The sequence below is a fragment of the Mustela nigripes genome, chromosome 2 (genome assembly GCF_022355385.1).
Source record: "Mustela nigripes isolate SB6536 chromosome 2, MUSNIG.SB6536, whole genome shotgun sequence".
Taxonomy (NCBI): domain Eukaryota; kingdom Metazoa; phylum Chordata; class Mammalia; order Carnivora; family Mustelidae; genus Mustela; species Mustela nigripes.
In genome coordinates, this window is record NC_081558.1 from 15,810,773 (window position 1) to 15,834,810 (window position 24,038).

The window sequence follows — 24,038 nt, forward strand, 5'->3', positions numbered from 1 at the left end:
TTAATTTTGGGGCACCTGGGTGGCTCAGTGGGTTAAAGCCTCTGCCTTCAACTCAGGTCATGATCCCAGGGTCCTGGGATCAAGCCACACATCAGGATCTCTGCTCTGCAGAGAGCCTGTTTTCTTCCTCTCTCTCTCTCTCTCTCTCTCTCTCTGCCTGCCTCTCCACCTACTTGTGATCTCTGTCTGTCAAATAAATAAATAACATCTTAAAATTTAAAAAAAAGATTTCAATTTTGAGTAATCTCCATACCCAATGTGGGGTTCAAACTCATGCCCCAAGAGACGTGAGCCAGCCAGGTGCCCCTGATTCATTGTAAAAGAGTCTTCGTTGATAACAGATCCCTATAAATTTCTCTAGAAGTCTGATACCATTCCATGACATTTGCTTTTTTCAGCACTTTGTGAAAAAAAAAGTCACATGTCTTTGAAAGAAGACATGGAGGGGATCCAAAGCTATGTTTTACTGGATACTAGACACCCCAAATATTCCTTGGGCCAAATTTTTAATTCTATTTTTACTTTTTTAGAATTGCTGGTTTGAACTCATAAAGTCAGCCAAGGTCACTTTTCTGGACTCGTAACTGATGACACTGCAGGAACAGGGTTTCATGAGACCCTGAGTCCAGCATGGTCTCATTCAGTGACACTTGCTCAGGGAATATTCCCGACCCCTCTGCTCTAGTGTAAAGATACAGAATGCATGCATTTGAGCTTTGTGATGTGAGTGATGCCCGAGTGATTGTATCCGTGCCACATTCTTCCTCTCTGGATTTGGTACATTCTTCTCTTCTGTCAGGTCATAGACGAGGGCTATTTCGACAAGTCGGAAACTCTTGGCCTCTGTAGATGTCTTGTTTTTCTGTATTCTTGGCCGTGGTCGAAATCGAGGAGCACATAAACAGGAAGGAGCTGACAAGTCCTATCAGTGTTCTTACTTTGATTCCCTATCAAGGAACATGCAAAACTCACCTTATCCCGTATACAAATAACCTCTGTTGTGAATGAAAGTCACCGGAGCCAGAGAGAGGGACATCCCATACCCCATCTCCCGGTGACTGTTGTCGTCTGCGGGTCCTGCTTCCTGTCCGGGTAGTTGGTAGCATTCGATGTCCCCCCCCCCACCCCCGGGAGAACCGACACTGTCCCCAGTGTGCGGGAGCAGGAAGTGTGGAACCCCGGAAACACCGTTGACCCTGATTTTAAAAATCTTTGTGCCGATGAAACGTTATCATGGTTATTCAAGATAATGAATGCCTTTGTAAATATCTTCACATTCATTTAATTCGCATTGTTTGAATGATGCACTTGCTTTGTTGTTGTCTTTATGGAAAGCTTAAAGGGATTTTGAAGAAAGTAAATTATTCAACTTTTACCCGTAGGTGACTGCCCATTTCACAGAGGACTTCTCACTGAATTCTGTAATTTCTCAGCTGATGGGACTCACCAGTGCCCTTCTGGTAAGTGGCCCTCCTGGCCTCATTTGCTGGTAAGCAGAGGACAGGGTAGCTTCCAGCCGCATTGGGAGGTGGCCCGCAGGGTCCTGGGTGGTGGACAGAACAGGACCATGGTGTCGCCTCCTTGGTGTGCTCTGTTATGTTAAAGAAGCATCCCCTTCCCCCCCACCCCCGCCCGCCCCCAGTCACAACCTAGCTTTATAGCTGGAAGGTTCTTAAAGATAGTCCGATGGAAAGTCCACCCCTCAGTCCCTTCCCCCACTCCCATATTTTGCAGATGAGGACAGTGACACCCAGGGAGCTTGGATGACATGTCTGGTAGATGAGTGACAAATCAGAACCAGACTCAAGCCGCGCTCTGTTCCGGCTCTCCTCTTTCCTTCCTGCTTCCTCTGCCTGCCCTCCTGATGGACCCAACACCCCCTAGCGTGTTACACTCCTCTAACCAAGACCGATCAGATTGGTCCTCACTAAAAACAAGAGTCAGCCTTTTTAGCATAGACTGCTCTTCTTGCTACGTGTGACTAGACTTTTTCTTACCAGGGGAAGAATTTGTGAACAAATAGGAGCTTGGGGAAGTGGTTAGCTGTTTGGACAACAACCAAGCAAAAAAAGGACATGAAAACTCGCCACAGATTCCTTTTATCATGAAGCTCCTCCCAGGCTTTAAGAACAGTGGAAGAAATTTACGGGTTTGACTACATAAAACCTGCCATTTTTAGTATATTAAAACATGCCATGTTACAAAGCAGGTAAAACCTGGGGAAAACATTTTATAACAAATATGTCCGACATGAGGCTTAACATCCTTAATATATAAAGAGCGCTTTACATGGGAATATCAAACTACCTGACCTAAAAATGGTCAAAGGATGTGAAAAGAGAATCACCCACAGAAAATGGGATAGAAATAATCTGTAAACCTGGCAGAAAAAAAATATTTGCCTTACTAATGATCATGAAACGCAAATTAAAAACACAAGGCTTTTTTTTTTTTTTTTTTTTTTTACCTTTTTAACATAAAGCCTGTGCTATGACAAAGACAGTGAGACAGTGTCACATCCCAGCAGTTGCCTTGGTTGTTGTAACCTTGCCAGAAAGAACTTTGGCTTTGAGAACTTTGGTTTGATGGTTTGTGTCCTTTGACTGAGGGCCAGCCTGTGGCAGGTGACTTATAATCACAGAGAGGTAGAACCCCAGCTGTCCTCAATGCGGACATCATGAGATAATGTCTGTCATATCAATAGGGAGGAAATGTGCCACCACCACTCACATCGTGTCTTCCAGGAATCCTTAGTATTAGAAACTGTTCCTGATTCAACATCAAGTAAATACACAATACAGAAATGCTCATAGGATAAAAATTCCAGTTGAGCCAAGGGTATGGGGACAGATGTGTCTATTCACATCTTTTTGGAGACCAGGATAAAATACATCAGGTTTTTTTCTGGGTGGTATAATTGTGAGTGATTTTGTATTTCCCAGATTGCTGAGTGTGTATGGGTCTTTTTTTTTTTTTCCCAAGATTTTATTTATTCATTTGTCAGAGAGAGAGAGCACAAGCAGGGGGAGCAGCAGGCAGAGAGAGCGGGAGAAGCAGACTCCCCACTAAGCTGGGAGCCCAATGCGGGGGCTCAATCCCAGAACCCTGGGATGATGATCTGAGCCGAAGGCAGGCGCTTCACCAACTGAGCCCCTCAGGGGTCCCCTGTGTGTGTTTTTTTAATCAGGAAAAAAACTGAAAAATTTTACAGAAAAATGAAATTTCTCCCCAGCAGCAAGTTCTGTCTGCAGCCCTTCTGGTAGATGCTCTCTGTATCCATTCCCACGGAGTTATATTCTGATTTCTTGGGCAGTTTTGCAAAGATCATATAGGCATGCTCTAAAAAAAAAAAAAAAAAAAAAGTATAATATTTTTGGCCTCTTTTTACCTAGCAAAATACCTTAACGTGGGTGTTAAAAACACAGGTTGAGTTGCTACCATCGCCTTATTTTTATCATGACACACCCCCCCCACCACCCCCCTGGCCAGCCTCTGGGAAACTCAGCGCCATTGTCCTTCTCACAGACCACTTCCTGCCAGGCTGTCCTTGGTCTACACTCTCCAGCTCACACTCTGCTTTGCTGACCACCCTTCCTCCCCACCGACAGCCTGTGGAATCAGTGACACCCTCGATTCATCTGTCACTTTGCTCCCCCATTGGCTATAACCTCCTTGAAGGCAGAAACGAAAGCCTTCTGGACATTTTATCCCTAAAGTCTAGCATCCAGTAGGTACCCCATAAATTCAGTGGGTGTGGGTGTGGCTGTATTCTGGGACTAGCTGCACCGCAGGAAGAAACTGGGTGTTCACAGTAACTGGCACAGCTGTGTTATAGGACCCCCGAGACCCCTGAAGGGGCAGGAGGAGGACCCCTGCCCTGGGCGTTTCACATCGTAAAGCCTGTGATCGAGTCTCTTTGCAGGCCTCACTGGTCCTGCAGCGCATGGGAAACCTCGCAGAGGGGGCAGGAGTTTCTGATTCAGTGGGGCGCCTGGGTGGCTCAGGTCATGACCCCAGGGTTCTGGGATCGAGCCCCACATCGGGCTCCCTGCTCTGCGGGAAGCCTGCTTCTCCCTCTCCCTCTCCCACTACCCCCCCTGCTTGTGTTCCCTCTCTGCTATCTCTCTGTCAAATAAATAAATAAAATCTTTAAAAAAAAAAAAAAAGGGAAAAAAGTTTCTGATTTAAGACGGCTGGATTCTCATAGGGGCAACAACACTTGGTCAGCCACACACCCCGGGGGTTGGGGGGAAGCAGGTTACGTCAGGTGGGTAAGAACATCGCCCTCCAAGGTTCTGGTGGGAACTACAGAGTCAGCTTTGGACTGAGGGCACAGGATGTGCTCAGCGAAGAGCAGAGCACTATTTTTTTTTTTTTAAGATTTTATTTATTTATTTGACAGACAGAGATCACAAGTAGGCAGAGAGGCAGGCAGAGAGAGAGGAGGAAGCAGGCTTCCTGCTGAGCAGAGAGCCCGATGCGGGGCTCGATCCCAGGACCCTGAGATCATGACCCGAGCCGAAGGCAGAGGCTTTAACCCACTGAGCCACCCAGGCACCCCAGAGCACTCTTTTTAATACTGTCTTAATACTCTGATGAAACAGGGCGAGTTCTGTGTCCAGAGCAAACGTGGATGGGAAGGAAGGCTTCTGCCTACCTGCTTGCGTCTCTGGGCTTCAGAGACACGAATGGCCTTCCTCACCCGGTCTCAGCGTTCTCCCGTTCTTTCTGTTCCTCAGCAAGCTTCTCCGAGAGTGGTGCTCCACAGCCGCGAGTTTGAGGACGCGCTCTGTGCCCTGGTGGTGATGGCTGCCCCGATGGCCCCCCACATCGCCTCGGAGCTCTGGGCTGGTAGGTGGGGACGTCCTCGTGGGGGTGTCCAGCCCTCCCGTTGAGCAAGACGCGGGGCTCAGATGGCCTCAGGCGTGGGCTCCGGCATCGGGCCTCTGTACCGGGGACCCCTCTGTCTTGTAGTCGGAATGGTGGTACTTCTGCGGGGTCACCCCTGCCGAAGGGGAAGACCCATCCCCACTTTGGCGCAACACGGGGCCTCCCCCCACCCCCAGCTCTCCATACGCCAAGACCCCGTGTTCTCTTTCTAAGGTGGAAACGCAGGTTTCGTCCCACTTTACAGATGGGGAAAGGGGCGTCTGGAGTCAAGTTTGCAGACCTAAAACTTTTTTTTTTTTTTTTTTTTGACAGAGATTGAAAGAGAGATCACAAGTAGGCCGGGAGGCAGGCAGAGGGAGAAGGGGAAGCAGGCATCCCACTGAGCAGAGAGCCCGATGTGGGGCTCGATCCCAGGACCCTGAGACCATGCCCGAGCCAAAGGCAGAGGCTTAACCCACTGAGCCACCCAGGCGCCCCCAGACCTAAAACTCTAACTTAAACTGGGATTCAGTCTCTCCAGCAGACCGTCATTCCTAAACTGGGCGCTGGAGCGAGTCTCACTGCCTGAGCCTCACTCACGGGGCCTAAATGTAGAAGCTTCCACTCTACCCAGCCCCTGGGAGGTCCCCGTTCTGGAACCTGGGGAGTGACTGAAGAGTGTTTTGGGCTTTTTTAAAGATTTTATTTATTTGTTTGGCAGAGAGAAGGAGCAGGGAGCCCAACATGGGGCTCTGGGGTTTGATCCCAGGACCCCAGGATTGTGCCCTGAGCCATAGGCAGACACTTAACCAACGGAGCCACCCAGGCTGGAGAGTTTTGAACCAGCTCCTGGGTGATTCTGATGCACCAGCCAGTGGGGGACTGTGTCCCTCTACTCTTAGGACCTGACTCTCAGAGAAAAGCGTAAGGCAAGACTTCACGCACTTTTCCTCTCAGAGGGCAGCCTCCTGAGAGCATTTTCAGGGCCCACTGGTCATTCTAAAAGGCCATCACTAGAAATACCTACATCCTCTCTTTTTAAGAAATAATTTGAATGTTCTTTATCCTAAGCTGTCTTCAATAGTTAATTCTTTCTTTTCCTTTTTGTCATCTCTATTTTTTGTTGCTTTAATGTGGAACTGCTTTTTCAGATGGTGTGAGGTTTATGGTGTCTTCCCATTTCCTATTTTTGGACACAGACCATTTATAATGATACATTATAGTTTTAAAAGTTGAATAGCTGATTTTTAGAACACATGCCTAAATAGAATGCTGGCCCCAAAGAGACCCAAAATATGAAGGCTTTTGATGCACATCCTCAGATCTGCTTCCAAAAATTCTCTGGATCATCGATGGATAGGCACAGCAAGAGCCTCCGTCATGATTCCAGGGCTTTGGCAAGGACTTTGCCATCCCTTGGCAATAAAGTCGCCCTGCATGCTAGAATAACCTCAGCGGGACCCATGCCCTCCCTTGGAAACCCTGAGTGATATGCTCCCGCCTGGGCTGCCATGAGGATGAACGTCGCGGCTAGAGCGGCTGGCTAGGTCTTAGAGCAGCTCAGGCCCCCAGGCCTTGGTCTAAGTGTCACAGGCCTTGTGTGACCAGTCAGGACCAACTCAAGGCAGTCAGAATGTGGAGCCAACAGTTTGCCCATCTTTGTTTTACTTGGGGCTCTGATCGGTTTCCTGTGGGTTTGCAAAAAAAAAAAAAATTGTCATCTGTATTTCCATTTTAAAAGCAAGGTACACTTGTAAACATTTTGGTTTTTCTTTTTTAACTTGTAAACGTTTTTAATCACTGTACTAATTGCCCCCAGGCATGACTTTGGTAACTGCCCAAGTGACGTGTCTGGCATTAGCTCCCATAATCCGCCAGGGACCGAGTCCGTGCAGAGATCTGAGTTTCCGCTTCAGATCGTGCCCTTGAAGGGGAAAAGACAGGAACGTTTTTGAGACTCTCGATCTATGTTTTCAGACTGCTTTCCTGGAAAGTTATCCCTGTTTCCACTCCAGGCTCTGTTTCTGGAGTATGTGTTCTGTTTTGCTGATTTAATTATCAGATTTTTCAATATAGTTTTAACATCTGGTGGCGGGCTAGCCTCCCTTCATTTCTTTTCTTGTAATTATTTGAGTGCTTCTCACTTGTTTATTCCTCTCAGTAGAACTCTGGTATAATTTTATTATTAAAGTCCTTGAGATTTTGCTTGAAATGAGGTTAAACCCAGAATAAATTTGGGAAAGCCTTATATCTTTACCCCTCCCAGACCTACATGTGGTCTGCCTCTCCCCACCCCCACTTTTTTTTTAAGGTTTTATTTTGGGGATGCCTGGGTGGTATGGTTGATCAAGCATCTGACTCGTGGTTTTGGCTCAGGTTGTGATCTCAGAGTTATGAGATCAAACCCAGTGTCAGGCTCATCTCTCGGCACGGAGTCTGCTTGAGATTCTCTCTCCCTTTCCCTCTGCCCCTCCTGCTCATGCTTCTTCCCCCACAGTCTAAAATAAATAATTTAGGGGCGCCTGGGTGGCTCAGTGGGTTAAAGCCTCTGCCTTCGGCTCAGGTCATGATCTCAGGATCCTGGGATCGAGCACCACATCGGGCTCTATGCTCGGCTGGGAGCCTGCTTCCTTCTCTCTCTCTGCCTGCTTTTCTGCCTACTTGTGATCTCCGTCTGTCAAATAAATAAATAAAATCTTTAAAAAAAATGTAAAAATAAAAATTTTAAAAAAAAAAGAAAATAAAAAATATAAATAAAATAAAATAAATGATTTAGTTAGGAAAAAAAAAAGATTTTATTTTTAAGTAGTGTTTACATCCAGAGTGGGGCCCGAACTACAATTGCCCAGATCAAGAGTTGCGCACTCCACCAACTGAGCCAGCCAGGTGCCCCGTCTCTGTCTTTACGCAAGACTTCCCCTTATGCTAAGTCAGGTTTTAAAGTTTTCTTCGTGGAGGTCCTACACATTTCTTAAGATTATTCCTGAGTATTTTTTGGTTATATTTTGGTTTTGGTCTTGTGACTGAAACCTTTTCTCTTCTATGATTTTTGACTGGTAATGGCTGGCACCTCATTTTTAAAAATTTATTTGCCTACTTTTTTCTATTACCCAGATTCCCTACAAATCCCTCCTACTTTGGGTTAGGGGTAAAAGCCTCTTGGATAGTCTAGGATTCCGTGATCAGCACATAAGGATTAGTGTTCTCTTTCTATGGTTTGGTGTCTGTGTATGTACTGTGTGTTAAATGGCTCAGAAAAACACTATGGAATGTTAAAGGTGGTGGTCCAGGTGGTCCTGTCTCACTTCCAGATTGAAGGGGAAGTAACAATTCCCTGTTGGGTTTGATGTTGGCTGTTAGTTTAGGATAGATACTCTCTGTAATGTTTTAGGGGTTTTTTAAAGAATTTTTTAGAGAGGGGACACCTGGGTGGCTCAGACGGTTAAGCATATGCCTTCAGCTCAGATCATAATGTCCAGGTCCTAGGATCGAGCCTCAGGTCTGGCTCCCAGCTCAGCAAGGAGTCTGCTTCTCCCTCTCCCCCTGCTTGTGCTCTCTTTGTCTCTCTGTCTCTCTATCTCTCTCTCAGATGAATAAATAAAATCTTTCCCAAAAAAATTTTTTTAGAGAGAGAGAGAACATCAGCAGGGTAGAGGAGGGGCAGAGGGAGAGGGAGAGAGACTCTCAAGCAGACTCCCCGCTGAGCATAGAGCCCAGTGTAGGGCTTAATCTCACGACCCCTTGCCGAACTGACTGAGCCTCCCAGACATGCGGATATCCCCACTAAGGTTAAGGAAGCAGCTCTCTGTCCTTGTTTTCCAGAACTCGTATTAGGAATAGGAGCTATATTTTATTTAACATCCATTCTCCAGCTGTTGAGGGGTGTGTCATCTGCTTTTAATTTCGCCCTTTGCCCTGTTGATGTCACTGTTCATTGACCATCTAATATGAAGCTCTCCCCGCCTGGATTCATCTTGACCATGGCATAACGGACTTTGAGTGTATCGTCAAATTCTGACTGCTAGTGTTTGATTTAGAATGTGGCACCTATTTTCCTAAGGAAGACCAGTTTTGCTCAGCGTGTGCGGTCAGGCTTGGAAATGAGGGTGTCCCAGACTCTACCGAGAGAGTTGTGTTGGGTTCCTCGGACTGTGGTGCTTTAGAACAGACGGTAGAGGATGACACATGTACCCATTCTTCGCTGAAGAGGCTGAGTGCCCTAAAGGCAGGTTGGGATCAAGCCCTGCTACACTAATGCCGTTTAATGCCATGACTCTTTCCTTCAGCATAGACAACCGCATTAAGTTTTTTAAATGGCTCGCTGTTCATTCTCTCCTTGTCTTCCTTTGCTCTAAAACAAACCAGTCTAATTTGTAATAAATGTAACTCTCATCCTAGAATATGCACGTGTCTCTCTTATCTTCCTGCTTTGTCCTGCATTATCTGTCTTCCTCCCTCCTTTCATTTCTCCCTCGAAGGATTAATGTCAGTGGGATTTGCATTACCCACCCCCCCCCCGCACTGCTTTTCATGTCCCTTCAGTTGTGTTGTGGGAGGCAGCAAGGATCTACTCTCCCTAGGACCCTGTCCCCTCGCTGGCAGGTCTTAGGAATCAAGTGTACACTGTGGCATGGCAGGATCCCCAACAGGACATGCACTAAAGCATCGTGATAGAAACTAACCCATCTCGAACCTTGCACCATGATTTTTCCAACACGCCACACAGCTTTCGTGAGCTGTGTTACCATGAGTAGGTAGAGATTGAATCTCAGTTTATTGAGCATGTATTATGTGCCAGGCTCTGTTCTGGGCATTTGTGGGAGAACTGGAGAGGGCGGTCTAGAGAAGGTCTTCCCTCAAGCTTTACAAATTCATAGCAACCAATTTTTTTTTTTTTTTAATTCGAGGAAGTGATGGGAAACCTTGGTCTCCTGGCTTTCCACGTGTGTATGTGGGACACCCTCCGAATGAGCTGCAGGGTCTGTGACAGTTAAGTGAGGAATCCCGTGCACCTGGTGTGGCAAGCCCCGTGCACCTTGGTCATTAAGTCACAGGTGTGGGTCAGGTGCCCTCAGGAGAGAATGGAGACGTGACTCCTTCCTGTCTCTCCTAGAGCTAAACAGGGCTGGTGTCTCAAGGTGGGGGGAATCCTTTTCAGACAAAAGCACTGTGTCACAAGGAACATCATTACTGTCATCCCGCACTATTAGTCATTCTTGATCCAAGGCTTTGGGCAGTTTTTACACACATTTCATTTGTTCTAGAAAATTTCACTTTCATGAGGCTTTTGATAGTCATTTCCATGTCTCCGACAGATAACTCAGAACGGCTGTAAAGGGAAGACCATGAGGGTGGGGTGTTCAGAAATGGCCTTTTTCTAGAGTTCCCTAGAGAAGCAGATTTTCACAGAAGAGCAGCAGAATTGGGATCCGTCTTCTAGGGGAGACTCGGAGTCCAGTGGGCAAAATGGCCGCCCCTGCTGTGCATAGAAAGGAAACGTTTCGGGGAGGCTGAATAGACCCCTGCCAGCCCCTTAAAGAGGCAGTGGAGACCTTCAGTGAGAAACAGAACCAACGTCTTGGCAGCTGGCAAACTGTAACAGGATGAGGAAATCTTTTTTCCTTCCTGAAGTTTTGGATCTGAGAAGCTCAAGGCACCATGTCCGAATTCCCGCAGCTCACTTTTGTGTACCATAATAGAGTATTGTGCTCCCCCGCTGAGGGTGGTAGCTGCTTGCTTAGGCAAATTTTGTGTATTTGGAGTCACTGATTCCGTTTCCAGACAGAGGACACAAGGTCTCCTTTGTGGGTGGACAGTCAAAGAGCAGAAAATCACCGGACGGGGAGCTTCTCGGTGTTACTCTGGTTGGAGGCATAATTTCATCAACGTCAAAAATGACCTTTCTCGTAGACAATAGTGTGGATGGATCCCAGGGGGATCTGACTGAGTGGAAAAAAGAGTCCGTCTCCAAAGGTGATATACTCCATGATAACATTTATACAGAGTTCTTGAACTAACCAAATTATAGAGGTAGAAAACACATTAGTGGTCACCGGGGCTTAGGGACTGGGCAGAGGGGGCAGGGCAGTGGCCACACAGAGGGGACCACGAGTTGCCCAGCAGTGGCCGAGCTGCGCTGGATCTTGACCGTGGCGGAGGTTCCATGAAGCCGCACCCTCACACTCGTGCTAATAAATGCTTGTACGAGATGAGATCTGTGTAAGCTCTGCGGATTGTACCCTTCTCAGTATCCTGGTTTACGCGTGGCCACTGGGGGAGACAGAAAGAGGGGTCACGTTGCTTTACGACCTCCTGTGAACATTTCCTTAGTTCAAAACGGGGTTTATTCATCATAGTCTTTCTAAACCCACAAGTCCTGAGTGTTGAGATTCTGACTCTGGAACATAGGATACCGAGAGAGAGGGAGGAAGGGAAGAAGGAATTTATTTCGAGTTGAAGAAGGTTTTAACAGACACACGCGTGCACGCGCACACACACGCGCAACTGACCAGATACAGCCCTTTATCCTGCCGGCATCTGAGGCACACAGTGGTGGCAGGATTCGGTCCCAGGATTGGCCTGCCCTCGGGGCCCCGCAGGCTCTGCTGCATGAGAGCGTGCGCTCGCTCCGTAAGCCCCGCTTCGGAAGAAACGGCCAAGAGCCAACCGCAGAAGGGAACTCCCCCCTCCCCTCCAGCATGCTTCTCGGGGCTTCTTAAAGCCAAGCAAAACCTCAATTTTTAATTGAAAAGTTACATCTCAGGGTGCCTGGGTGTCTCAGTTGTTAAGCATCTGCCTTCGACTCAGGTCATGATCCCACGGTCCTGGGATCGAGTCCCGCATCGGGGTCTCTGCTCAGCAGGAAGCCTGCTTCTCCCTCTGCAGCTCCCCCTGCTTGTGCTCTCCCTCTCTCTCTCTGTTAAATAAATAAAATAAAATAAAATAAATAAAATACTTTGTAAAAGAAAGAAAAGTTATATCTACAGTGCATACTGTGACACATCTGACCGTCGAGGAAGGTGTGTCCTCAGCCTCATTGGGTCCTTGTCCTTCTGTTGCTCTGAGACCCCCATCTCCCCATTCGCTGTTCAGCCTCCTGCTAGACCCCGATGCATGTGGTACGTGAACTGTGCATCTGTTTTTTTAATTTTTATTTATGTTTATTAACATATAATGTATTATTTGCTTTAGAGTACAGGTCTGTGAATCATCAGTCTTACACAGTTCACAGCATTCATCATAGCACATACCCTCCCCAATGTCCATCACCCAGCCACCCCCTTCCTCCCTCCCCTCTCCACTCTAGCAACCCTCAGTTTGTTTCCTGAGATTAAGAGTCTCTTACGGTTTGTCTCCCTCCCAGTCCCATCTTGTTTCTTTTTTTTTTTTTTTTAAGATTTTATCTATTTGTCAGAGACAGAGGAAGAGAGAGCGAGCAAGCACAGGCAGACAGAGAAGCAGGCTCCCCGCCGAGCAAGGAGCCCGATGTGGGACTCGATCCCAGAACCCTGGGATCATGACCTGAGCCGAAGGCAGCTGCTTAACCCACTGAGCCACCCAGGCATCCCTCTTGTTTCATTTTTTTCCCTCCCTTCCCCCTACAATCCCCTGCCCTGCCTCGCCTTTCAAATTCCTCATATCGGGGAGATCATATGATAATTGTCTTTCTCTGATTGACGTATTTCACTCAGCATAATACCCCTCTAGTTCCCTCCACATCATAACAAATGGCAAGATTTCATTTCTTTTGATGGCTGCGTAGTATTCCATCATGTATATATACCACCTCTTCTTTATCCATTCATCTGTTGATGGACATCTAAGTTCTTTCCATAGTTTGGCTATTGTGGACATTGCTGCTATAAACATTCGGGTGCACATGCCCCTTCGGATCACTACGTTTGTATCTTTAGGGTAAATACCCAGTGGTATGATTGCTGGGCCGTAGGGTAGCTCTATTTTCAACTTTCTGAGGAACCTCCATGCTGTTTTCCAGAGTGGTTGCACCAGCTTGCATTCCCACCAACAGGGTAGGAGGGTTCCCCTTTCTCTGCATCCTCACCAGCATCTGTCATTTCCAGACTTGTTAATTTTAGCCATTCTGACTGGTGTGAGGTGGTATCTTGTTGTGGTTTTGATTAGTATTTCCCTGATGCCGAGTGATGTGGAGCACCTTTTAAATGTGTCTGTTGGCCATCTGGATGTCTTCTTTGGAGAAATTTCTGTTCATGTCTTCAGTGCGCATCTGTTCTTAACGCGAATGTTGGCCCGCCGTACAAATGGTTTTCTCACTCTGTGTTTGGAGTTGTTCTGTGTCGGTACTTCGGCTGGACCCTTTCTTATCAGCCACGTTGTGTGCTGCCCTGCGACGTTCCAGAAGTCGAGTCGTCTTCTACTCGTGGACACTTGGGTGCTTGTCCTCCTTCTGCTACTTCTTGTGCTGCTTTGAGTTTAGCCTCTTGTCCAAAATACAAGTTCTTGACAGTGTGGGAGTAAGGTCTCTGTTTCTGTCTTTCTGGCCCCTCTCATGGCTGTGCAGTGATTTCCTTCTGTCTGGATTCCTGCCTCAGGCTTTACCTGGTGCGGGCTCCGGGTCTCCCATCAGCACTGTAATTGTGAGGCGACAGCAAGGGGCACCCCCTGAGGCATTCAGAATGGATTCGTTATCCCAAACCATCAGGCTGCTGCCACCAATCCATTTCTGTTCGTGAAATGAAAGCGGCCGCAAAGTAGCGTAGCTTCATGTTTTGCTGTACATATGTGCCGGGTCCCTTAATTCCAGCACAATGACAAACGTACAGATCGTGGAGGGGTATGTGTGTGATCTTTGCAGCGCAAAAGTTCTCACTGACGTCCAGATGGCATTTTACGTACGATTATGTGTGTGGCGTCGGTGTCGTTATCTCAAAATAATGTCCGTGGAGTTCCTTCAGCGGGTAAAGGCTGAAATGAGCCGATATCCCATCCTGTCCATTTTTTTTGAATCACCAGGGCTGGGTGAGGCTCAGTGGAGTCCCCAAGTCCAGCCGCGCGTGTGTGTGTGTGCGCGCGCGCGCACGTGCACGTGCGTGAGAGCAGGGATGCAGGGTAGAAGCAGGTCCACTGATGGTCAGCAAGAGAGGCTGCCATCCCCAGACACTAAGCCCATCCCAGCACCTGCTCCGGGTTGCCATGCTGGTGTGGTGACTTCCCCAGCTCTTGGAGCATAAGAGGGGTCGTTTCTGAGGAAGGTCTGACGACAAAAGCTCTCCCAGATGAGGGGCAGGAAGGGGGAGGCCACAGGAGATAGGCGGCCCTGGGTGGTAGCCCTGAGCACCAGGGCCCTGACGTATCCCAGCCCACGGTCAGACTTTCTCCAGGTGCTGTCCAAAGGCCAGCTCTCGACCTGGCACATGTCATGAAAAGATATGCAAACATAGGGTGTTTTTCCTTCCCTACAGAGTTGGGAGGTAAAACACTGCAGGAACCAGGAGCCGAGAGTTTCTGTTCCACCCCGCTGAGCAGGACGGCCCCGCTCCCATCTACATGCAAACTCTGGCAGGGACCCAGGCCCCTATAAATAAGCATCCGGGCTGCTCCAGGAAGGCTGGGCTTCCTCATTATTTTTTTTTTAAAGTGGAATTTGCAACAGCTTCTGCCCAGAACATTTGTGTCCAAGGCCCTTTCATCTCCGAGGCGTCCTGTACGATGACCATGCGGAGGTTCTGGAATCCTTCCCACAGCAGCTGGGTCACAGGACGAGCCCTACAGGGCCAGCCTGTTGGGAGTACAGAAACAATTATCTCCCTTCTGTGACCTCGATCTTGTATTTAGATGGGAGTCATCATGGTGCCCTTTCTGAGGACTGAGCAGGAAGCTCCTTTTGGTTCCGGCCAAACAGCTTATTAGCAATGGAGTAGCTTCCTCAGTAAGTTCTGGAAGCCCAGGGCACAGGGGTCAGCCGGGGCCCAGGAATACATCTCGGATACCACTTGGTCCTCAGACTCTGACGGGCCTTCCCTCCCTGCAGACTGACTCGCAGCACAGGCTTATGACGAGAGTGCTAGAGAAGAAACAAAACGGGCCACACCAACATCTGTGACACTAGCCCGGGAATCAGGACAGAGGTCCCAGAGTGGAGCAGGTCGGTGCTGCTCAGAGGGGGCCGTGGACCCAGTGTGGGAACCAGCTGTAACCATCTACCAATGAGATAAGCAGCTTGAGCTCAGAACGCAGATCTGCTGTGTCACAGAGCACACATCCGAGTGAGGCTGACCCGTTTTTTTGGCACAAAGACTCTCAAGGGAGCGGTGTGTCCGTCCACCTTCCGGCCTGTGCTCCCACGCATCGTGGATGACCACCTTGAGCAGTTTCGTGTAGCAGCTGTGGATGGTCCTGAAACCACCCCTGGTACAAGATAGTGTAGAAGAAACATCACAAACCGATAAGAAAGAGAAGGTTTGCGCCCTGAATTAGGTTTGGAAAATTGGCCGTGTAATGTTCCTGCACTTCAAGATTCTATTTATTTATTGGAGAGAGAGAGAGCAAGGGGAGGGGAAGGGGGAGAGGGAGAAGCAGGCTCCCCGCTGAGCAGGGAGCCCGATGCAGGACTCAATCCCAGGACCCCAGGATCATGACCTGAGCCGAAGGCAGACGCTTACCTGACTGAGCCACCCAGGCGCCCCAATGCTCCTTCACTTCACACACAAAATGAAACAGGGCTGGGTTCAAAAGTAAAACGGAGAACAAAATGTAGCCTTCAAAAGAAACCAGAAGAGAAATCGTGAACCCATCTCGCAATGTGGGAAAACTTGCTTTCGAAATGTCTTTTCAAATGACCAAAATAATAAATGCTTTTTGCAGAGAGTTTATAAAGCTTTAAGAGGAAGAATCACCTGGGGCGCCTGGGTGGCTCAGTGGGTTAAAGCCTCTGCCTTCAGCTCAGGTCATGATCCCAGGGTCCTGGAATCAAGCCCCGCATCGGGCTCTCTGCTTGTCAGGGAGCCTGCTTCCCCTCCTCTCTCTCTGCCTTCCTCTCTGCCTACTTGTGATCTCTGTCTGTCAAATAAATAAAAATAAAATATAAAAAAAAAAAAAAGAGGAAGAATCACCTATGATTCCGTCTCCTGGGGTAGAATCACCGATGCCCTTCTGCTTTCTTCTCCCTGACCTTTTACCCATTCGTAGAAATATTTAATAAAACTAGGGTCACATATGCCTACGACTGCATATCCTCCTTTTCCGTGAAATTCACTATTATTTTAAAATAATGAAACAAAAGGTATACAAAACTACATATACAGCATGATCTTGGTGGTAGTGGTTCAGTTTAGTGGGCTTGCCTTATACACTGTTCATTAAATACATCACTGTTCTTCAGAATCAGAAGTTTAGGGACACCTGGGTGGCTCAGTCAGTTAAGCATCTGGCTCTTGATTTCAGCTCAGGTCATGATCTCGGGGTCATGGGACCAAGCCCATGTGGAATCTGCTGGAGATTCTCTCTCTCTCTCCGCCTCTCTCTCTGCTCTCTCTTACTCTCAAAATAAATAATTAACATATTCTGGGGGAAAAAAAAAAATCAAAAGTTTAAAAAATGCTACGCAGGTGAACGTGATTTTCTGCTCTCTAGTTTGACCTTTTATAAATTGTCTGCAAGGAGCATGTATTATTTTTGCCCTCAAGGAAAATAAAACGTTATCAGTCCCAGCCCAGTGTTCCAGGCACTGGCATTGGTGGGATTCGGTCCCTCCATCTTGCAGTTGGCCTCAGACCACCCGTGAGGCACGGGCCCCTCCCTCAAATGCATCTCCTGGGCTCAGGGGGGAGGGGTGCAGGGCCACCACCATCCCCTCTCTCCTACCCCTGGGAGAATGAAGGCCATGCAGCGGCCATGGCTCTGCCCCAGCCTGGGCATGCCGCCACGTTCACTGCCAGCCCTGGCCTAGGGCCCTCCCCTGGGAGGATGAGGATGCAGGGGCATGTGTCCACGGTTTTCTGATGGGTGTATTTCCTGCACGTTTTGGGGGCATCTCTTGTGCTCATGGGATCGGCAGAGGCTTTGCAGTCAAAACTTTCCCTGCAAGCAGCCCCGTGGCTGAAATCCCCTGGAGTCCCCCTATAGCCCTGTGGGTGCTGAGCACGGCTGCCTCGGCTTGGGGGCTGCAGCATGAAACACTGTAGGACACAAGGCTCGTGGGGATTTCCTTCCTCGCTGCTGCCTCACATTTGACCCATCCTGAGCCAAGGCCATTGGCAGCCCCTCTTGAGAAGAAGTGTAGTGTGAAGGTTGAGATCCCTGCTGTTCCCGGCATGTTGGTGCCCGTGATCGTGAGTGAAAGGACCGGCTAGGAGGACCTCCAGGCCGCAAGTCTTCACAGGCAGGAAAGGAAGTGAGCATGGCTCGTTATTTTGGGAGCCGTTCTCAGGAGCACAAAGACGTGCGTTCACCAACAGAACTGCAGAGACCAAGGGAAATCAGCAGCCTTGCTTTTTCCAAGTCTCACTTGGTTTTTATTTTTGAAGATTTTAAAAGGTTTTTAAAGATTTTATTTATTTATTTATTTGAGAGGTGGGGGGGAGGGAAAGCACAGAGGGAGAGGGAGAAGCAGGCTCCCCGCTGAGCAGGGAGCCCGAGGCAGGACTTGATTCCAGCACCCAGGGATCATGACCTGAGCCAAAGGCAGACGCTTAGCCAGCTGAGCCACCCTGGTGTCCCCCTAATGCACACTTTAGAACCAAGTATCCATCCATCTCTACAGCTCTGGGTCCTGTTTAAATGGGGAGGGGGTACCCCTAAGCCCAGATGATAAGCCAGGCCAACATAAGTGGGGGGCCCCCAGTAGGCTGTGTAAAGCCGAGGTGCAACCTCCCCGGGCAGCTCCAAGCCAGGCTGCACTGGGGCGAAAGCTGTGTACTCTGCTCCCATGAACCTTGCGTGTGCCCGTGACCGTCTGTGCCTTGATGTTGCAGGCCTGGCGCAGGTTCCTGGGAAGCTGTGTGCCCACTACGCCTGGGACGCCGGTGTGCTGCTGCAGGCCTGGCCGGCTGTGGACCCGCAGTTCCTTCAGCAGCCAGACGTGGTAGAGATGGCCGTCCTGGTGAGTGTCCCCCGCAGCCAGGTGGTCAGACCTTTCTAGACCACCCGGCCTGACTCGGCCGGACCGTTCCCCGCCTGTCTTACGGTCGTCTATTTCGGCTTTGAGAGGTCACCATGCACTGCGAGCCTGTGACATAACCCTGCCCCGCATCAGAAGTTCGGATCGCCTTGATCTCCTCCCTCAGCATTCCGCTCTCCTCCTCGGCCCTTGCTTCGTTTAGGGAGGAGGGGGATGGTGAGTGGTTGGCGGAGAGGGAACACCTCACTGGGAAAGCTATTTCAGAACAGCTCCGGAATGTTCCTTTTTTTTCTTTAATTTCTTTCTTTCTTTCCTTTTTGTTTTTTGGTAAATTACGTCATTATAGATGCATAAAAGTAGTTTTATATTCCAACCTTTTACAGAGCACATAACTCAGATGGTTTATCCTTTAGGTAATTATTACATCTTTCATGTGTTTACTCGGAAACACATTACCAGGAATTCTTAATGCTGATGTGTCTGAAGAGGGAAAGGGAAACAGGGGGCCCTCTTGGCCCGTCTCTGAACCACACGTGGGGGCAGGCCCTTCACATCCAAGATTTTATTAAACTCTTACCACTCTGTCAGGTAGGCGTTTCCCTTCTCCTTGATTTCACTTGAGAAGTTGGGCTCGGAGAAGTTGGTCACCGGTCCTGAGGTGATTTGCTCATTGGTCAGTAGTGATCACGTGACCTGCTATGCTTCAGGCACGGTGCTAGGCTCTGGGAGGGGGATACAAAATCGAACAGGACAGACAGCCTCCCTGCCCTGATGGAGCTGAAAGCCGAGTGGGAGAGAGTGGGGAAAGGAAAGAAAAATAAATAAAACCGTTGCAAATGGTGAAAAGGGCCAGGACCGAACCATCCAGGAGCTGAGAGAGAGCCGGGCCTCACAGGGGCCCAGTCGGCCAGGCCTCGGCTCTTCTGCACCCTGGGCCTGGCCGGCAAGTTGGTGTTTGGAAAGACGGCTCCACGCGGGAGACCCGGCCCCTTCCCAACCACTTTCTCTCCACACCACCTCCCCTGACACCTCGTTCCCCGACTGCAACCCCACTTTGCTTCCCCCACGGAGGGGAGGACATGGGCCTGCCCTGGTAGGCTCCTTTCCGAAAGCTTCAAAACCAAAAATGGCCTGGTGACACAGAGAAGTTTCTTTACCTTAAATAACGTTTATAAGAAATGATCTCGGGTGCCCCTGAGAACTCGTCCTCAGCGTGAGGAAGTGCTAACTTGAGCCTATCAAATACCATTCTGCTTTAGTCGCTGCGGCAAAGACATCTCGTCCTGGTCGTCGGTAAAATGGTTTCAGATTATTGTGGAAACGAAAACCCTAAGTTTAGGCTGTGAGTAGGACGCCCTGCGGGTTCCCCCATGGGGAGAACCTCTAGCTCGGGCCACCGTGCCACATGGCGGAACTTCCATGGCGGCCTGTGTTCTGTGTCTGTGTGATCTCGGTTGGTACCCTGGGCAGAAATAGCAGGTGTGGTGACAGTATGGTGTCATTCCGCGTGGTTTGGGCCCGCCGTGTCTGTGTCCTCTGTGCCTGTGGTATGCAGGGCTGGGCGCAGCCCTGGGGGTCCCCAGCCCAGAGGCGCTGCCTCAGCATTGAGTGGCTCAGTGCCCAGGAGGGACGGTCTAAAGGGCCCATGGTGGGCACACCCACAGGCAGTTTCTGTAGCTTCCAGATGAAGCATGGAGCTTGGGAATGAGACTGTCCTGCTTGGAAGTCTCCCATTTTACAAGATACTTTTGTAGGGCTCTGTTTCCTCAATGATAAAAGGAAGCAAGCACTGCGCCCAGCTCTGCCTGGTGTGGAAAGAATTAGATCAGATGTTGCCAGGAGCTGCTTGGCCTGCTTCTGGACGCTCTCATGACAAAACCCACGAACAAGCAGTGAGTGCCGACTAAGGGCCAGGCATTGCCCTAAGAACTTTTCCAGATAATGACTCGTGGACCCCGCACCACAGCTCTGGGAGCAGGCCTGGGTTTACCCATGTCACAGACGAGGCAGCTGTGTGACCAAGTCCATTTTAGAGGGGAGGGAAGGGCGGCAGAAGGGGGCCCAAGCCCCGGGGGAGACGGCAGGGTCCCCAGCTACTGGTGTGGACCTCTCTGCTTCTGGCAATCAGGGCTGCTACCGCAAGGGGGTGTGGGGCCTGGGCTCGAGGAGCAGTGTGTCCCTGGTGGGGAGAGGATGCCTGATCGGCAGAAGCAAAGGCAGGGAAAGCCCTCAGTGACGCTGGAACAGAGAGCCATGAAGAGGGGAGCATAGGCCACTGGGGAGAAGGCCAGGCTCCACCCCTGAGAGGGTTGGGGGGCTGGCAGGGCATCTGATCAGGGAGAAGAGAGGACCCAGGAGGTCATCCAGCCCGTCTCTACCGCTGGCTGGGTGAAGTGGCTTCACCTTTTGTGCCTCTGCTTCCCCGTCTGTAAAATGGGCACAGAGCCGTCATGCCTGTCCCTCACAGGCTTGTGGGAGGAGAAACAGGTTGGCTCGGGTGGATCGAGTGGCTCAGACCTGGGCACAGAGTGAGAGCTAAGTCAGCGGGAGCTTTCATTGTCCACAGCTGTCACAGGGCTGCCCTTGTGTCGCTGGGTGGCCATGGTTGGGGCGGGGGCGGTGCTCTAGGCCAGCGGCCCATCAGGCAGCATTTGGAAAAGTCTGGGAGAACAGTACTAAGGCCCTGGCCCGAGGCTATGAGTAATGAGAGGAGGTGGCAGAGATGGAAGCTTGCAAGGCCACCAGATGGGGACTGGAAGACTTCTCTCAAGTCAAACGGCCACTATCTGAGATGATTTTAAAGAACTGCTTCCCCTTTAGGCCCCTGAAGGCCAAGTCCAGTGTGGAATCCCACCTGGGCTTCGGTTGTCCATTTAACTGGTGCCTCGTGCCCGGAGATGCAGCATAATGGGGACCCACTCGTTCTGAGGGGCCCGCCCTGAGTAAGGCAACTTGGGGGAGTCCCAGGAGCCAGAAGCCAGGAGAGGGTGCCGGGGGCCACGTGGGAAGGCCCGCTGGGCTCCCTGGCCACATCCCGAGGCCACAAGCCCCACCCCTGCCCCAGCTGGGGTCAGGAATGACTCAGTTCCCTGGACAGGCCTCCCCAGGGACAGCTGAAGGTCAGCCCCCAGGCTCCAGGGAAGCACTGTGTCTAGAAGTATTTAGGATCATGGTTCTAAGGCTGTGTACGGAAGAGGACACCCCACACTGGCTCCTTCCATCGTGGCCAGGAGTCCCGAGGGATACGGGGGTGTAAGGCCTAGTCAGCTGGTCCCTTCAGACAGGTTTTCTCCCTCAGTGATCCAGAGGATTCCATCCTTAAAGAAGAGAAAACTGAAGTCTAGGCCTGAGGGTCTACACAAGAGCATGTGTTCTCTCCTCCAACGCCCAGAGGAGCCCTTGCCCTGTGCCCCTCTTCCCCGACTGAGAACCGAAAGCCCAAGCTGAAACCATGACTCAGGAGCAATCACCAGTTCTAAGAATGCTGTGTTTGGGGCCCCCAGGACTTCACAAAGGGCGCGGCTTTGGTGTGACAAGACGGGAGGTCTTTTCTGAGGTCTTGGTCAAAGCAAGCACGTGGAGGTTCTAATGGCTTAGAAACAAGATGGTAGGGGGCGAGGGCACCGTCCTTTGAACAGCAGCCCTAGTCCCACAGCTCTAGGACACCAAAACCCTGCATCCGAGAGACTCGGACTTTTTTAGGAGAACCATTTTCTAGAATATTTCAGGACACAACGTGTTGGCATCTTTGGGGCTCCCACCCAGCGATGTAAGTTGATGCAACCAAGAAAAATGCCACTAAGTTCTCCGTGCATCTGAGAAAATGGAGTGGGTGATGAGGGACACCTGATAGGCTTCGGCTGAACCCCGAGAAATTATTGCTGGTAACTTTTCATAATACGGTGACTGTATTTTCCCAGTTAAAACAAAAACAAAAAAACTAGGGGCATTAGTGAAAGAGTTCTTAGGGGAGCGGTGGGGTGGAGGATTTGAAGCACGGCGGTTCAGAAGCCGTGTGGGTCCGGAGAGCTCCTTCGCCTGTGTCACTGCCAGTTCCTGTTTGCTGGGAAGTGTGTCCTTACTGACCGGTACTCAGAACAGCCACTGATGTCAGCAGCTGGACCGGCCTATTCGCAGCAAGGCTGAGTTAAAGTCATGGGGGTCCAGTTTCCCTGTCCCCGTGCCGGGGCGCCCCGTTATGGAGCCAGGCCTGTGGCAGGGAGTTTACCTGCCTTCCCCAGGAGCTGGTGCCCCCCACGACCTAGATAAAATCCTCAGTGACACTCGCTGTGCGCAAAACTTAAAGTCGATGCCCAGTGACACAACCGTCCCTCTGCCCCCGGAAGCCGCTGAGGATTTTGACCCGATTTCCAGCACCGCTGGGACAGAGCGCGCTCCAGGTGTGGTGCCCACACGCACTCTCCGTGCCGGGGCGCCCCCATCCTCTCTCTCCCAGTGTGTGGCTTTCAGGCATTACTCCTGTCCTCACCGCCCTCTGTCCTCTGGGGAAGCTGGTGCCGCATCTTCCTGGGGGCCACCTGTCACCCCCCGGATGCTCCTCACCGTTTGTCTCGATTTTCTCCTTCTCAGATCAACAACAAACACCATGGCAAGATCCCGGTGCCCCAGGGCGTCGCACGGGACCAGGACAAAGTCCATGAGCTCATCCTCCAAAGCGAGCTAGGTGTCAGGCTCTTGCAGGGGCGAAGCATCAAGAAGGCTTTCCTGTCCCCCAGAACGGCCCTCATCAACTTCCTGGTGCAGGACTGACTGCAGGGGGCGCCCCTGAGGAAGGAGGTCTGTGCTGGGGCCCAGGGCCGGGCAGCCACTGACGTCTTGAATGTTTACCTCCGCGCTCTGCTGGGTCAGGCTTGGGCAGTGAGCCTGTGCGGTGGGGCCTGGCGCAGGGGTGAGGCTGGGTGTGGGCAGAGGAGCGGAGACGGAGGGTTTGGGCAGCCGCTGCAGGTGGAGTTCCTGGGTGTCTGCAGGAAGGCGAGAAGAGAAGCAAGTGAGAATGAACGCGGCAAGCAGCCTGGGAGCTCTGACTCCTAGAAATTGCACACTCCAGGGACATGACGGTAAACTGAGGACCCACAGGCACGGGAGCAGCAAGGACAGCCAGTGTTGGACAGGTGACAGCCTGGGCATCGTGGCAGATGGTCCCCTCGCTTTCTAGCTGGACGGAGGAGCCATGGGGATCATGTCCAAATATTCAAGATGGTCTGCAGAAGCTGCTTTGCACCCGAAGGCAGGCGGGGCGGGTCCCTCCGCAGTTGTCCCCACTGCCGGGCCAGCTCTGATGCCAGATCCGGGTGAAGCACCACCTCCACCCTCCGCCAGGGTGTCAGATGTGCTGCTTGGTGTAGCAGAACTACGCCGGTTCTGAGCTCAGCTGGAACCCGGCCCACGGCACACCGCAGCCCCACGGGGAGTCTGCTCATGTGTGCCCCGGATGGCCCTGCTGTTGACGTGGGCCCCCGCGCTGGGTATTAGCATGAGCTCGCTCGCCTTGGGCCAGTGGGCCAGAAGCACTGGGCACTGCCTCCATGTTCAAGCTGCTGCCACCTGGCTGCCCAGGAAGTGACCAGGAACAAACCGCCGTTGTCGGTGCATTACGGTAATCCAGTTTTCTGTGAAGTCAGCAGTTAGGTGCCCTTCTCAGAACTGGCCTGAGCCGCTGATTCATACTTAATGGGCCAGTGGGAGAGAACCCAGCCATTCTGTGCCACTGAAAACCTCTATTTGTTTCCTGATGCCGTTTTTCTGAAGTAGCCTCAGATGTGGCTGTCGTCGGGCAGCTAACACATGACCTTTTTTATTGCAATAAAATGCGTGTCATGTATGACTTGGGGACCTATGTGTGATCTTGGACTGGGCGCCATATTTCCTATTTTGGGAGTTAATCAGGAGCAGATCGAGGGGTTTCATTATCATCGGAAGCATCGGCCATGTGCCTGCTTCCACACGGAAAGTTCCAAAGTGAGGTGTGGGGGGACTGACCTAAGTCCCTTTTGTGGTAGACAAAAAATCTGGTCCAGGCTCGTTAGCCACAGTGGTTAAGTTACTGCTTCCC

At 50.6% G+C, this 24,038-nt stretch overlaps 1 protein-coding gene across 2 annotated transcripts in view; it reads left to right on the forward strand.

Moving 5' to 3' along the window:
- LARS2 (leucyl-tRNA synthetase 2, mitochondrial) overlaps positions 1–23,807 on the forward strand; it is a 151,784-nt gene extending 127,977 nt beyond the window's left edge. For both annotated transcript variants that reach the window (XM_059389548.1, XM_059389549.1), the window contains exons 18-21: positions 1,383–1,460; positions 4,740–4,851; positions 17,820–17,947; positions 22,556–23,807. In XM_059389548.1, coding sequence (XP_059245531.1) covers positions 1,383–1,460; positions 4,740–4,851; positions 17,820–17,947; positions 22,556–22,735 — 498 coding nt within the window. In that variant the 3' untranslated portion in view covers positions 22,736–23,807. The remainder of the gene's footprint in view (positions 1–1,382; positions 1,461–4,739; positions 4,852–17,819; positions 17,948–22,555) is intronic.
- Positions 23,808–24,038: the final 231 nt, after the last annotated feature.